This window comes from Entelurus aequoreus, linkage group LG02 (assembly GCF_033978785.1).
Source record: "Entelurus aequoreus isolate RoL-2023_Sb linkage group LG02, RoL_Eaeq_v1.1, whole genome shotgun sequence".
NCBI classification, from domain to species: domain Eukaryota; kingdom Metazoa; phylum Chordata; class Actinopteri; order Syngnathiformes; family Syngnathidae; genus Entelurus; species Entelurus aequoreus.
The window spans coordinates 38,226,221-38,243,647 of record NC_084732.1 but is presented as its reverse complement, the minus strand read 5'-3'; the positions used below and the strand labels follow the sequence as shown (position 1 = coordinate 38,243,647).

Here is a 17,427-nt window from a genome sequence, read left to right as displayed (position 1 = left end):
GGTACACTTATTAATGCTGAAAAAGTATAACTATCTGTGATTAATTGCGATTCATTTTGAGTTAACTATGAACAAAATGTGAATAATCACGATTAAATATGTTGATTTTTGACAGCCCTAATCATAATTAATGACAGAATGCTACTCTCTTGCACAATGCAGATTAATTTATAGAGACCAATATTTGGATGCAAATACAATTTTATCGTCAGAATGTCATACATGAACATTTCTTAAATGTTTTAGTTGCATGCACATCAATGATTTACTTAAAATTTGCTAAATTTGATCGAAAGTACAATCTGGGTTTACTTTGAAGTAAAATTTGCCAGCAAACACACCAGTTGGCGTATCTACACATACCCTTATACTTACGCTATTCAAAACTAATTTAGTCTCACATATACGACAAAACAACGAGCTGCCTTCTATGACATACCAAAATGTTCATCAGAGTTGATTGTTGGCCACAATGATGTCACCTTAAAATAACAGGATTTATTATTTATTAATGCTTATTTCATTGGAAACATTTGCACCATTTTTTATATTTTATTAAATCAAATTAAACTTTTTGGAAAGTCAGATGGAGCCCTGCTAATACAATCCAACCACACACGAGCTCAGTCAACATTCCTACTGAAATGTGATAATACAATCTGAACACATACTGGCTTAACCATACCCTCAGGCCTGATAATACTGCTAGGCGGCATCGGGAACACAAACAATTTTAGATAGCGTCTGTGTCAAAAGTCACAACTGTAAAATAACCATTATCGCTGCTCTTAACGCACACAACACAATGGGGACATCAGACGTGAGATGGCTTGAGATAATTTGACGTAATTCTGCAGTGGCTACAGGATAGAGTTGCCAAATGGGACACATTTGTTGAAACAGTTCTTTGCATGCTTGTTATATAGTTTTACATTACATTTTCAATGATAATAATGTTAGTAAATTATCTAAAAATATGTAGTACATTACATGTGACAAGTAAGTGTCAAAAAGACAGCCAAAAGAGGTTGGTAGATGAAAATAAATCTAAATGCAACCAATTGCAGGAAATGCAGTCTTGATTTTCAAAATTTTATTTCGGGCTTTGCGCGGCAGCACTTCGTGCAGATAGAAATGTTCCTCTTTTTCGGCAGTTTTCCCTTTTTTTTCTTAACAAATTTAAGATGTAATTTTTTTCAGATTCGCAGTGTTTTTTCCTCCAGGTTCTAGTGTCAATGTTGCCCTGCCGCTGTATGCCAGAAGCCTCCACTGCTTACATGATTGTGCGATGTTGCAATCGTGCTAATTGTAATTCAAATGTGCTTGCATCACAGGCATGTCATCCTTTCCTTGTTTACATTGACAGGTATGTTGTTTTGTGATGATACTCTCCCAACAAACCAAGGGGGCACAATTAACACAAATAAATATGAAAATTCCTTTCCCTCACTCTTGTAGCGCCCCTACAGAATGCACCCCTGGGCAATTGCGTATGTGGTCCACATAGGGCGGCGTGGCTCAGTTGGTAGAGCGGACGTGCCAGCAACTTGAGGGTTTTAGGTTTGATTCATTCTTCCGCCATTTTACTCACAACCGTTGTGTCCTTGGGCAAGACTCTTTATCACACTGGTTTAAATGTGGCTAATAAAGATAATGGTTTTCACTATGTAAAGCGCTTTGAGTCACTAGAGAAAAAACGCTATATCAATATAACAATTCAGTTCACTTCACATCTAAAACCACCACCACTTGTTGTATTACTATGTGCAATGTGTGTTACTTGCGCCAGGGTTGTCGTATATTTCCTAATAAGACAACTGCAACTCTTTTCTGCAAAACTAAGGTCGGATACCGAATTTGGTACTTTTATAGGTACCGATTGAATTCCGTCAGTACATAAAATCAAAAGGTGCCTTATTTTGATACATTTTGTTTCATATGACGTCACATCCGGTTGTAGAGACTTAACACCGGCTCAAACACTTAGCTCAAACAAGCACTCAAGCAGCACTCATAGCAGACGCAGCTGGACCACCTCAAGGTAACGTTGCAATTTTCCATGCAAACAAAGCAAATATGCCTGATAGAAGACACTCAAACATACAATGAGGTTCAGTTTTTCGAAATGTGCTAGCTCGATGCCAATTTACATAAGCTGTGACATATACATGTTACTCATTAGCCTTAGCGATTTTACATGGCGATTTTTAAACCTCCAAATTGTGAACATCTTACAACTAAGATGCATGTTAAAATCAAACAGTTGGTATGTTCAAGGTACAATACTTACAGTGTAAACACTTTGTGGGGCTCAACAAAAAACTATCCTGGCACACCCAGCTTAATGGCAAAGACTACTTTCTAGCTGGGCAACATAACATATGTAGTTCATACTGTACATTACTGTCATTTAACATCTTGTAAAAACAACTGCATGCAAAATCTACTATATAATACTTGCAAATGAGACTCAGTAGTGTAATAAAGCAGCAACAACTGTGCAGCAAAGTTATCATCATCAGCTCACTGTTAAATGTCAAATAAAAAACTGGTTTTATTATCAAACACATTTAACATTTATTAACCCATTAACACACAAAAGTACTGAACATTGGTATTGTTGAGTTTTCCCAGGCAACATAAAAGATCAAGACTCCAAATTTATAAGCACAATATTGTTTTTGAGCAATTAATAAATATGTGCATTATTTATGTGCATTGATTGCATAGAGTAAAAGCAAATTAATGTGAAAGTACATACAGTACAGTACAGATGGGTACATTTGAACCAATAACAACTGGACGCTTCTACTTTGTAATTGATGCTTTGTTTGTTCCAGTATAGACCTTATTGGTGTCAAATAGCAAAATATGTAATTGTGTGTTGAAGTGTGTTGGTGTAAAAAGTAAATCATACATGTGTGGTCCTGACTTTTATTGAATCTGAATACATGTTTATGCACTTTATCCATATGTGTGTGTGTGCGTGCGTGCGTGCATGTGTGTGTGTGTGTGTGTGTGTGTGTGTGCGGACAAATACCCTGAGATAGTCTCCATCCTGCAGAGAGAAGCTTTCGGCTTTAAGCATAATTCCTTGTCCCTTCTCTGTGGTGATGCGATAGATGCACTCATGGTTATTGTCATAGTTGGAAGGAAAGTTCGGAGAGACCATAACACCTTCTGGTCCCAAAGAGGTGGCTCCACACTCAGCTATTGTGACAGAATAAAAGGGAAATACACTCAGTTCCATATCTGACATAGACTGAAATGTACTTTACAAAAAAAGGATCCTGAAGTGGGAAGCATTTAAAGCCCCAATAGTCAAACATAACCACAAGAGTGACAAAACAATAGAAGTCTACATGAGTACAGTCGTCCCTTGCCACATCAAACTTTAAAGTTTTAACTCTATTGCAGATTTGTCTTTTTTTTGTTTTGTTTTTTACATATTATTGCATTTAAAAGCCTGCAAAAAGCCTTTTTAAGCAATCAAATGGCTAAATCGACAAAAATACCATTAGTAGTATTTTCCACTAGATGAAAACATGGCTCCTAAATTCAGTACAGTATGGGCCTGATCTACAAAAGGTTTGTGTGTACCAAAATATGTGCAAACTTCATAGCGCACGCAAAGCTGATCTACTAAGAAGGTGCGCAGAGGATTATGTCTCTTCAGTGAACAAAATAAGGAGTCCATCCATCTAGCTTGGACTTCATGATTATGCAAAATATATGCTGATCATCAGAACTAAATCAAGACTGAAACTGTTGTGTGGCCGCTTTTGGATCTAGGTAGAAACTACATGCAACCTGCCAGTTGCGCAGAAATAGCTTTCAGTTGGTAAATAATAATATCAGAAACATTGCCTATTCAGTAATATCATATTATAATTGTATAGCTGCTGGATGACGTAAGGGGCTTATTAAAACAAATTACATTTATGTTTTAGTCTCTGCTGGCGTTTTTTTAATGACTTTCATTTTGTGATATATGTACAGTATATGTATATAAAATATAGATTGTGGGAATGGCCACTACTTGGATGTAAAAAATAAAAGAGAATCTTTAAAGTATAACAGACATGGGGCAACATATGCCATGGTTGTAATATCCAAGTAACTTTCAACAAAGACAACATTTTAAATAAAATCATTGTAATACCATTAATGAAGGATGAGAGAGAACGAGAGATGAACAAAAGCCTTTAAAAAAAAGTGTGAATAAATAATAATAGGGAAACCGAGAGTAACAAAAGTATTAACACATCTCATATTGCAGTTAATGATCTAAAGATCTCCCCGAGGAGTGCTTGTAGAGAGCAGGCGAGATAAAGTGAGGACATTTCCAGTATATAAGCAAACCGATCCTTACAGCATAAACAAAAGATGAGAATAAGATAAGGACCTTTACAAGTTTTAAAATGAATGCCTCCAATAACCGTCCAAGAAGATTTTACATTACCAGATATCCTTGCAAAGAATCAAGCATAAAAAGTCACAATGAGAATAAAGCGGCAAACTACCAATTTATCACACTGTGCATAAACTCCTCCCAAACTGCTATTTAAATTAAATGCAACAAAAAATGTGTTTTGAGTGCAGTTGTACAACGCTCCAACGCACTTTATCTTAGTTTGTGTGTATAATAGATTGTCTCACCTATACATCTGGGCAGTGTGTTGCTCCAAACTCGCCTGCCTCCACCGAGGCAAGTGATCTTGCTGTCTCCCTCAAGTCGGTAACCGTGGAAACAAGAGAAGGCTAGCGAGTCACCGACTTCAAATTTGAATCCCGTTCGTCTGCTAAACGCAGGTACCCCTGGATCCTCACAAGGCTCCAAGTCGTATTCTGTACAAATTGGTAAGACATTAGGTTTCGACATAAAGTCTGAAGACATGGATATTCACACTTTTATATTGCATGACTTTAAGGGCAGTTTATGTCCACCTATTCAGGTGTCATATTTTTTTCCACATAACTATAACTGTATTTTTGTGTCAGCTAAGTATTCTACTTTTGGACTCCTGCACACAAAAGGTATACATTGATTATCTAGAAAAACACCCACTGTAAATTACTGGTGTTCAGCCAAATAACCATTACATTTGGTGCACACATTGGGTCGACTGATTAGCAAATGTCTTTAAAATTAAAACAAAATTGGTTAAAAAACAGGGCAGACATTTAGTAAAGCTTTTTTACAGTGGTTTTGGAGAGACTGATAGCCCACAAGTCTTTGGCCATTTGTCTATTGGTTATACAACTTTGAAGATATCTTCATGAAAAAATCTAAAAAACAGCCATCTTACCTGAGAATGTAATGTTAAATCCCTCGTAACTCATGGAAAAATCTGATATGAATCGTAGCTGGGCACTGAAATTTCCAAAGAGCCCCGCTCTAACACTAGGGGGCAGCACTGAGCCAGTTAATCGGGCTACTGGGACCAGGAAATTGCCGTCCTCCGTGATGGACAAGTAGTCGTGGTTCTCCTCCAAATGGAAAGTATGGAAGATCAGGTGAACTCCTGGGAAAAGTCACGGTTAAATGGAGGGATTGACAGACAGGTGAATAGACGTTTAGATGGTTGATGGACAGACCCAGACAGAAAGTACTTTTTAGTAAGATACACACCAGAAGCATATTTATGTATACACACTGTTTGTGGATGTTAAATAAGATACAAATACACAATGCAAAGACTTACACACTTAACTAAATATGTCCTTACCCAAAAAGGAAATGTAATGATCAAGTGAAGCTTGACATTACTCTAGTGCACATTCAAGGGGTGCCACGACACACCCTTAAACATTGTAGTCATTCTGTAATACTATAATTTGCTACAAAGACACTATCATTTTCAAAACAGCCCCGGTCAAGAAGGTCTGGTGATTCACCTAGATTTAAATTCTGCCATCAAGAAAACAGTTCTTGAAATCTCAACATGAGGCTAAAAATGTAATTCTTACATTTAATGATATGACATTTCTCTCATGGAATTTAATGTTATTTGAGCAGACTTTGCTTGTTTTCACGAACAATCATTAACAGTATCATAAACAAGTGGAAGATGCTCAGTGGCATACATTGTGATCGTGACCACGCTTACATAATGCACTTTAAGTCACTACGTTTTTCTAATGCTTTGAACCCTGCGCTTATACAGTGCTTTGGCTAATTTAGGGTTTTTCAGGGTTCAGGAGCTTCAAATGTCGCCAATAAATTTAGCCTCATCACATCAGACCAATGAAATTGCTGGCAAGTCGCCAGGTGGGTCAATTAAATTGTTCACATTAAATCAGATGCACTCACACAACCATTTAGTCAGCCATTTAGCTTGTTATGGACTCACCCTAATCATGGAAAAGACATGGCAAAATGCACAAGACACACCCTAAAAGCCGAAGATGATCAAACTAGCCACCAAAAAGGAAACAGCCGCCTCACGGAACGGATATCAACCACCATTAACAGGCCCCGAAAGGATGGACCACCGTGCGATGAATAACTTCAGCGGTTTCAGCACGCAGGAGGAGGCTGCTGTATTCCATGTTGCAGGCACTGCCTTTTGTTAAACTTGTGAATGAACGAAGGTACCCGTGTACATATTTCACATTTCAATGTGTACACCTGCGGCCTATAGACTTGTGAAGTCAATATATGTACCAAATATAATTCATCCAAAAAATTGGTAGGTGCGGCTTATACTTAGGTGCACTCTATAGTTCAGAAATTACGGTAGTTTGTAATTTAGATGGGTCAAAAGATGAGTCCAGAGTCAGAAATAGGAAACAGCACAGCATGTAACCGTCAAAAGATTTCTAGTCGCAATGTTTTTGTTCACGCAGGAGAGCTAACATTGTGTAGTTGTGTTCTTACCTTTACCATGAGACACCTCTACGGTCCAGGTGCAGTTCAGAGAATTGGGATAGAAGTCCGGAAATCCCGGTGAAAGAATTGTGCCAATTTTTCCAAAAACATAACCTCCACACAGAGCTATGGGAACACAAAAAAATATTTTTAAGCTTTAAAAAAAGTGCAGTCAGGTCAGTTAATGGCATGTCTCTTCTATCTGAATTCCCACTTTCTGTTAAAAGGACCACAATCAAGTCCAATTGAACTTTATTAAATGTGCAAAACATATAATTGCTGGACCTCTGTGAACTCAACTGAGGGCTGACATGGTTGATATTAAAATAATTGCAGGAAGGAAATACCATTTTATAAGTCACAAACATTTCTACTATGAGGTTAGGTTTAAGACTTTTTCATGAGGATGAAGTGAGAAACAAGACATTTATATGAGGTTTGTTGAGCTTTTGATACATGCACAGTTCAATAATGCTAAAATAAATTAAAAAAAGATGGAAGACCACAATAACTGCAATGGTTCTGACTGCCAACAAACTTGGTCATTAAGCAACACTCTCCGGCACCAATCAACCAACAATATTGCTGCTTTATTTTTGAAGGAGTTATTGGTCATAGATTACTGACTTACTCTAGGCAAATCACACATACTGTACAGTATAACCCAGTGGTTCGCAACATTTTTATACCAAGTACCACCATAGACAAAAATTGGTTACCCAAGCACCACCATAATGACCCACATTAAAATTGTAGTTCCTGTCTTATTTTGGTGGCTTTTCCTGTTTTGTTGGTGTTCTCCTGCAGCACCTTCACACCTGCCTTAGACTGTTCATCCCTGCGCCAGCTTTCTGTTAGCAATCAGGACTATTTAAATTGAGCCTTTAGTTACCTTCTTTGTCGGGAATTTGTCATGTACGGGTGTACTTTGACGACACTTCTCCTGCCGCACGTATCGTTGCATAAGTCTTTGCATTCTCTTTTGTTTACTATGTAGCCTTTTTGTTTTGCATACTTCCCTATGCTTCAGAGCACTTCCCATCTGCACTCGCTTTTTGTTTATTTTTGTCGCACTGGATTAGATATCATTTTTACCTTCACCTTTTTACCTTCATTCCGCACTCCATCCAGCTGTATAATCACTCGCCATACAGCAATAAATGATATCTGTCTATTACCTGACACCTTCTATGTTAGCTACTTCTCTTTGTTTTTAATGTCTATTTTCTATTTTCTGCTGGATTTACTCTCTATTTTATGCTGCAGCTGTCACATATACTCTAATATTGTACATGGTAATTGTTATATATTGTATATATGATATAGACATAATATAATGTAATATATCAGTATATATAATATACTGTACATATATTATGTAAATATTACGTATATATGTTATATTTTATATTGCTATATTTAGTCTATTTATACCTGCATTGTCCTTTCCATTATTACACTTTCCATCATTGTAACTGAGCTACTGTGTGGAACAATTTCCCTTGTGGATCATTAAAGTTTGTCTAAATCTAAGTCTAAGTCTACCATTCTGCATCTTGGGAACACGACTAATCTTGCTACTATGCGACCAGGCAGAGGTTTTGTTTTGTTTAAGTATGTTCGATATTTTTGACCTCTGTAACATTACACACAGTTTGAATAGTAACACTTTGTTTGAATAATGGAAAAAAAAACACTGTACTTTAAAAAAAAGCGATTTTTGGCGTACCACTAGACAGAGCCCGCATACCACAAGTGGTACATGCACAACAGTTTGAGAATCACTCATACAACCAATATCTAAGAGTCATATTCTTTAATTTCTCCCATCTTTCATTTAAATCCAATTACCTTCAAGTGCTTCAGAAGACAAACAAATTGCTAACAAAAAACAGAATTAAAACAAAAACAAATCTTTAATATGTCACTTCAATTTGGGACAACTTTAAACCCTCGCAACACTAGTAAACTGAGTAAGAATTATTAATTAAATATTTTACATTTTCATGGCTAGAGCATAATTATTCATTGTTAGAGCTCTCTTGACATGACATGTTAGAACTCTCTTGACTTGACATAACACCCACATAGTCACCTTTACACTCGTCAAGGCGGACCTGGATGCTATTGGAGGTTGAGTCAATCAGTGTGCACAATACTGAAAAGTGCATTTTGATTGATTTAACTTCATCTAGTGATTGCTACTGTAGTATTGATATATTTTTAGTTCAAAATGTTGAATTTAGGCCAAAATATTTACAATATCCGAAGCTCAATGTGGCGATGGATGACTGTATTATAAAATAATCATCGATCGATCAACAATCTCTTAAATGATAAAACATACCTTAAAACCACTCTTTCATCTGTGCATGGAGGGCGGTTGTGCCCCACCACCAGCCCCCCCCCCCCCATCCCTTTTGTTTATCCGCCGCTAACTCCTCCTCGCTTGTCATATTTCAATAGAGTTGAGTTGCGATGATGACAGCCAATCTCGTCCTGCTCTCTCCCTTCCTGATAAACCGGCGCCCCGTTTTACCCACGCCTGTTGGGATTTGCCTCAAACTAGGATGTCGTCTAACTAAATGACCCGTGTTGAAAGAAGCATTTGTGTGTAGACATTATATAGTGTAAAGATGCATCCATAAAGGTCTGTGAATGAGCTCAGCCAGAGAAGAGAGATGGACTGGTAATGCATACCTTATGTGAGGAGCACTGAGCTGTATGACAAGGTGAATAATAACAGCAGACACAAAATGATTTAGCCATTTTTCCAAGTAGAGGTAAGTGAAATGAATCTTTCATTTCATGTATAGTCCTCTATCTTTTTTTCCTCCTTCGTCATATTAATGATGTATATGAATGTTTTATATTCTATGACATATGACTTGATTGTGTGAAACTGTCTTGATAGGTTTTTGATAGGTACCACAAAAAGAAAAAAACATCAACTATCTTAAAGGCCTACTGAAACCCACTACTACCGACCACGCAGTCTGATAGTTTATATATCAATGATGAAATCTTAACATTGCAACACATGCCAATATGGTAAATGGTAAATGGGTTGTACTTGTATAGCGCTTTTGTACCCCTTTTTAAGGAGCCCAAAGTGCTTTGACAGTATTTCCACATTCACCCATTCACACACACATTCACACACTGATGGCGGGAGCTGCCATGCAAGGCGCTAACCAGGACCCATCAGGAGCAAGGGTGAAGTGTCTTGCCCAAGGACACAACGGACGTGACTAGGATGGTAGAAGGTGGGGATTGAACCAGTAACCCTCAGATTGCTGGCACGGCCACTCTCCCAACTTCGCCACGGCCGAGTTAGATTAGTAAAGTGCAATTTTAAATTCCCCGCGAAATATTCTGCTGAAAACGTCTCGGTATGATGACGTTTGCGCGTGACGTCACGGATTGTGCGGACATATTGGGACACCACTGTGGCCAGCTATTAAGTCGTCTGTTCTCATCGCAAAATTCCACAGTATTCTGGACATCTGTGTTGGTGAATCTTTTGCAATTTTTTTAATGAACAATGAAGACAGCAAAGAAGAAAGCTGTAGGTGGGATCAGTGTATTAGCGGCTGGCTACAGCAACACAACCAGGAGGACTTTGAGTTGGATACGCGCTACCGTGAGTACAGCTTTGGCTTCCAAACATTTGATCGCTTGCCCGTACGTGCGTGCTTTGGGGAAATATATGTGCTGTATGAACTTTACGGAGGTGAACGGTACTTTGGGCTGTGGGATTGAGTGTGTTGAGCGGGTGTTTGATTTGTATTGGTGGGTTATATGGACGGGAGGGGGGAGGTGTTTGTTATGCGGATTAATTTGTGGCATATTAAATATAAGCCTGGTTGTGTTGTGGCTAATAGAGTATATATAGGTCTTGTGTTTATTTACTGTTTTAGTCATTCCCAGCTGAATATCAGGTCCCACCCGCCTCTCACAGCATCTTCCCTATCTGAATCGCTTCCACTGCCCTCTAATCCTTCACTCTTACTTTCCTCATCCACAAATATTTCATCCTCGCTCAAATTAATGGGGTAATTGTCGCTTTCTCGGTCCGAATCGCTCTCGCTGCTGGTGGCCATGATTGTAAACAATGTGCAGATGTGAGGAGCTCCACAACCTGTGACGTCACGCTACTTCCGGTACAGGAAAGGCTTTTTTATCAGCGACCAAAAGTTGCAAACTTTATCTTCAATGTTCTCTACTAAATCCTTTCAGGAAAAATATGGCAATATCGCGAAATGATCAAGTATGACACATAGAATGGACCTGCTATCCCCGTTTGAATAAGAACATTTAATTTCAGTAGGCCTTTAAAGGTATAATGTATTTTTTAGGGCTATCATTGTTAATGTGTTAACACATGGGATTAATATAAATAGATTAATGCGTTATCAAATATGAATGGAGATTAATCATATAAATCCTTAACCTGGAAGACGCGCACATTTTTTACGCGGTCTGTGATTGCGTTGAGGGGCGGCCCATTTTGCTTTAAAACAGTACTTTTGATAAAACTAAGGTAACTTGTTGGTATTGCAGCAACAAATGTTTTTATCATCGGCGCACATGAAGTTTAAAATATCATCTTAAAGCAAAACAGGTACTCGAGGATGTTGTCGATTCTCTTGGCGACTTCTTTAGTAAACAGCTAAATCTTGTGACTTTTTTCCCGGGGATATTGGAGACTTTATTGTGTCTTGGAGACTCTGAGGTGAAAGCAAGCAGCAGTCATCGTCCTCAGTGAGCAGTGACGGGTGCTGACGCTCCGTCAGCTGGTGCTGCTTTGCTTGCATCGATAGCTATGTGCTAGCATGAATGCACGCAGTCACGGGGACACCGTGCAAACTCCACACAGAAAGATCGGACCCAGGACTTTCGTATTGTGAGGCACACGCACTAACCCCTGTTGCACCGTGCTGCTGTGAATTTAATTATATATTATATGTATCTTGTAATAATATACTTATTTGTTTATATCAGGAGAATATATATTGTATTGTTGATCAATAATCAGATTATTGTATCTGATTGTTGGGGCAGGACATAATATTTGCTTCTTCCTGATCCTTTTGGACACAAGTTTTTTTTATTAATTTTGTTTAGCAATAAAAATTTACTTTATTTTTACAAATTATAATATTTTATTGGCAATGCTATTTTTTTCTTTCTTTGAATTGCATAGATGAAAAGTACTTTTGGTTTGGTGCGTCCGAAAAAAAAAGATTATTCTCAGTATCCTTGTTTCAACCGTATGGCATATTTTGCAACCATATGCAACACGATGTGCCGACATTCTTGTTGTTTTCGTTTCTGTACCATCTACAGCTATAGAATGCACTGGCACTTTCCCCCTACTGGCTTGGGCTTGCTGTCGGCACGCAGCTAAAAGTTATATCCGTTAATTGAGCTACATCAATGCAGACCTTTGTTACGGCCACCACAATTCCAATTAATGCAAGACTGGTATGGAAACAGGAGTTTATATCATTTAAAAAGATAGCGTATCCTACCCCGTTAAAGATACAACAATATTAATTATTATTATTTTCAATCGATCATAACTGAACTGTTTAGTTTGTCTGAGAAGACATTTTGCCTCTCATCCAAGTATGTTTCATCAGTTCATGCCCAAACAGTCCTGCTGCAATGGATTTAATGCCCTGAGAATACAGGGACCTGGATGATTGAAAAACATCCAAAGTAATTAATTATTTTTGTTAAAAAATAACTAATTTTCATTTAAAAAATTTACGCCAGAATCATCTACATTGTTAAATATCCACTCTATAAGTTATCTAGCAGTGATCTTACAGTATTTACTTTGACTCATAAAGCCAGTCAGTGTTCGAAATAATCTGAACTAAGGGAACATTCTGTTGCATTTGGGTTCAACAGGCATTGTGAAAGCAGGAAAATAAACGACAAATGTTTGTTTATTTTTCCATTCAGCGATAATGGGAGGAAACACACATTGGTTACATTTTCTTTTAAGTAACTGTGCCATATTTGTGATGATTTTTGACAATCCATGCACCTTTTAGAACATATTGTTAGAAACATGTATTGTTAAATTTGTAATTTGATTTCATGAAAAGGTGCATGTGTACCTAATGGATCGTCCAGTGAGTGGTTTATTTTGTCATTTGTATGCAATGCTTGGAGTGTAGCTGATTGCATTTCTTCCTCTCCAATCAATTTCTCAGTGAGCTTTGGAATTTATTTGCCAATGAGTACCCTCCCCAGTTGTGACGATCTGTTGTATTGCAGCACTTTGGCCAAATGAAGAAGCACTGTGAGAAAAAAAGCACACCTATACAAGTGCAATCATAATACTGAGGCGTATCTATCATAGTTAATATTAATGGAGCGCAATGTAATGTTGGTACAGGCAGGGCACAGAGCTTGCAAATTTGCTAGATCAGCTGATCCAGTGCCAGCTTACTTCAGGTGTCTCTTCAATTATTCTCTCCTTCTAAGTAGTCAATTTGCTCAGCTAATTTCCTTCTAAGTGCGCACACACACACACACACAAATCATTGTTGTTTACAAAATAGGAGAAATAACATATTTCAGTTGTAACTAAAGTGGCCCTGACTTAACAGTTAATTGTAGTTTGCCCAAACTTTCTGTGTGTTTTGTTCATGTTATACTGTATATTTTGGCAGCGTTTTATCCAGCAATATACGCTGTATTTTTTCTACTTTGAAATAACGTAATATTTTCTCTTTTTCCTGCATTTGAGCAAGTCACACACAGTGGTACCTCAACTTACAAGCACATTACGTTCCACGACCGAGCTCGTAACTCAAAATAATCATTTCTCCAGGCCTATTTAAACAAATTGCAGTCAATTTAATCTGTGCTTGGCCCTCTTAAAACAAAAATGCCTTTTAAAAAGAGAAACTAACTTTTAAACAAGAAATATTGTTTGAAAACATTACATTAGCATGCACTACAAACAACTACAGTAGTTTTATAAATTCATGAAATATTATTGTTTAGTATTTACCTTGGAGACCGGACTAAAGCGCTGTCTCCTTCGGGCTGCTTCTCTGTCCAGTGTTGCCAAGACCGCTTATTATCATCTTATTATGAGCAACTTGTTTTCATAGAGCAGGTTGCCTGTTTCTCTTGCATTATCTAGAAAAAATGTTGTGTAACAATAGGAATTAGGAAATTGCTGTTTATGTTCCACATGGACGCATTTGAGTGAAGGACGGAGAAGTTAAAGTAGTCAACACGCGATTTGTTTGTGTACCCAAGGCAATGCTCGACCGTCCAGTTTGTTAAGTCAGAAGTAGACCAAACTAATTGAAACTTGTCAAATACAGAGTCTGCTGCTTCTTAATATTTTTATGGATACATGTTCGTTGTTTGGTTGTGTGTAGCTGCATGCCCTCAGGCTGGCTGCAGCTTGTGTGATGCAGACTGACCACGCTCGAGCGGGGCAGACTCTCCGGGTAGGCTGTTAACAGATACGACATCATTTTAATTATTTGTTTCTCTGATTTAGTCTTTTGTTTCATCTCCTTCAACATAACAGTCTCATTTCCTATGGTTGGAGGGCGTGATGTCAATCTTTGACCAGCGCTCAAACGCACATGTCAAATGTTGAATCAAAACTTATGTTTGCTTCTTGTGTAAATGAAGCAGAAACAACCGGTAAAAATAGTTTACTCATTATTGTTCAAATGGTACAAACCTGCTAAAAATATTACATCAAGTGATGGTTAAAATGCTCATAACTCAAGGTATACACGCAACTTAATGTAAAACAAAAAGTGCACTTATATGGAGGTACAACTGTATTCTGATCTTGAATCTTCTCAATTTAGTATATCTTATCATTGTTTAGATCAGTTTTTGCAGTGTGGAACAGCTCTATGTATATAATTAAAATGGGAAGAGTGAAGAAGGCAATAATCTCTCATCGGACATTAAAACATTGTAGTTCAAAGAGATGCTAAATACTCTTTATTGTGACCTTCTCTAGTCACCCATGTATAACCCTAATAATAAATGTTACTCACATAAAACTGCCAGGCAGTAAATTACAGGACACAATATAGACAAACAACCTTTCACACTCATATTCACAGATATGGGCAATTTACATTCTGTAATTTACCTAACATCCATGTTAGCGGTGAGGCAGATGTGTTAACCACCTGGAATCAGATATTCTCTGTAATTATTATGGTTCTTGTTTTTTTAGCTCGAACACCTAAGCCACATAACTCTGCCAGCATGAAAATGAGTTTCACCGGCTGTCACATCATTTGTTTACTAAAGAAAGATAATCTGCAGGTCTCCAAGAGGGGCTAAAATCATTGAAGCAGTCTCACCATCACAGCTGGGAAGAGCGTGACTCCACTGATGATTTTGCTCGCAAACAATGGGCTCCTGATCACTCAGCGTATATCCTAGGTCGCATGTAAAGGAGACACGGGAGCCGATGGAGAAGCTGCTGCCATGGCGACGCCCGTTGACTGGAATACCCGGGTCAAGGCAAGAGTCTGACTCCATTTTCACACCTGGAATTCATATCACACATGCATAAATGGCACAGGGTCAAGAGGGTGTGTGCATACGTGAGCATACATAACAAGTATGTCACATTTGTGAAGATAGGCCTAGAGCGCTGTACTCGACGCATGTCTGCTGAATTGTAATCACTCGGCCAATCCTTACTCTCGTATCTGATGCTGAAGCCCACCGCAGAGCGACTGTTGTCAGTGGTGAACAACAGGAACAGGAAGTTGGACGTGGAAATCAGGAAATGAGGTGCTTGGGTGCCATGGTATTCACCAATCAAGGGGGAGGAAGATGAGGGGCCATCCCTAATCTCTAAAGTGTCATAGTTGACTTCGGTATGGAACCTAGACAACAACAACAACAACAAAAAACATTAATACAGTACAACATCACCAGCATACATTTTTTTTTTTTTTTACAATGTTTTGAAAAGGATCTTGAAATATCAACCGCAAAGATGACTGGCATAAGCAAACACCTGTAATCACATAGTGAACAACCACAATTGACTACCCATGTAGAAGCAACGGATGACTATTTCCATATTAAACCTGCTTATGAGTTATGTAATTAAGCACTATGCAGTCAAATTGATGAAAATTATTTTTTTCCCTTATATTTCAATTCAAAAGGCATCATAACTTCCTAAAGAACTTTCTGGATTAAAGTAGCCATCACTTTTCAAACCTATCATTATTGGAAAGTAAACGTTGTAGGCATGGGGTGTTATTTGAATGCAATTAGCTTCTTGCCGAAATAGAAAACAATAAAGGAGACGAGATGCAAAAAAAAACTCAAGCTGCAATCTAAAAGGACTTTGAGTGTCTCTCGTTCAAAGCGGAACAGCAAAGTTGTGTTGTCTGCACAACACATTTGCATAAATGCAATCCAACACAAATGGAATGCCTTATAGGCTGCAAGAGGTGATGTGGCCTTTATGTTTAAGTTCCAAAATAGATAGATTTCAGCCACAGCAATTTCATGCTATGCTGCTTCTGCTTGTGGCTCATTGCCAGAAAGAAAAGTGAAACTCCAATATTAATCGTTGGCTGCAGAACATACTACCTTTACAATAATCTGACTGCTTTATATCACCTGACGAAATGACAGAGTGACTGACTCAGCCAGAAAACTGCTTTCACCATAAAAATTGCGTGCATTGTATTCCACCTATATCATTCATTATTGCCAATGCTGTGCCAAAAACACAGGCGCACCTTTTGTTTGCTAAAAATAAGGTATATAAATAAATGATAAATGGGTTATACTTGTATAGCGCTATTCTACCATCAAGGTACTCAAAGCGCTTTGACAGTACTTCCACATTCACCCATTCACACACACAGTTACACACTGATGGCAGGAGTTGCCATGCAAGGCGCTAACCAGCACCCACCAGGAGCAAGGGTGAAGTGTCTTGCCCAAGAACACAACGGACGTGACTACGATGGTAGAAGGTGGGGATTGAACCCCAGTAACCAGCAACCCTCCGATTGCTGGCACGGCCACTCTACCAACTTCGCCACGCCGTACCCGTCTGGATAGTATTGTTAACCTTTTTGACCTTGGGGCCCAACTTTTCCACTACAGAGGGGCCTGGGGCCCACTTAAATATGAACAATGAATTACCGGTAGTAATCTTGCTCTTGATTTTATTCATATTCAATAATTATACTTTATCTAACCTAGTTACAGTTTAACAGGATACACCTTGTCAAATGATATGAAACCAAGTGGTAATCACAAAAATCATTATCAAGCCTTAGGTCAGGCTAATTATAAAAATAAATACTAATCAAAGGGACTGATGAAAAATACATTTACATACATTACGTAGTGCTAAAATAAACAAAATGTAACTAAGTTAATAATGAATAATCATAATATATGTTTCTTAAATAAACAGTCAATAATATTTAAGTGCAAATGAAAATAAAGCTTCATCAATTTAGGCATAATGTTTACGCTTAAGAAACCTGCCTCTATTACTGTCGCTC

The 17,427-nt window shown here is 38.0% G+C and overlaps 1 protein-coding gene across 1 annotated transcript in view; it reads right to left on the bottom strand.

Moving 5' to 3' along the window:
- LOC133633672 (CUB and sushi domain-containing protein 1-like) overlaps positions 1-17,427 on the bottom strand; it is a 1,183,208-nt gene that overhangs the window by 247,235 nt on the left and 918,546 nt on the right. Inside the window, exons 19-24 of the mRNA XM_062026293.1 lie at positions 15,587-15,774; positions 15,241-15,429; positions 6,881-6,997; positions 5,310-5,525; positions 4,660-4,848; positions 3,041-3,210 (exon numbers count right to left, since the gene is read on the bottom strand). Coding sequence (XP_061882277.1) covers positions 3,041-3,210; positions 4,660-4,848; positions 5,310-5,525; positions 6,881-6,997; positions 15,241-15,429; positions 15,587-15,774 — 1,069 coding nt within the window. The remainder of the gene's footprint in view (positions 1-3,040; positions 3,211-4,659; positions 4,849-5,309; positions 5,526-6,880; positions 6,998-15,240; positions 15,430-15,586; positions 15,775-17,427) is intronic.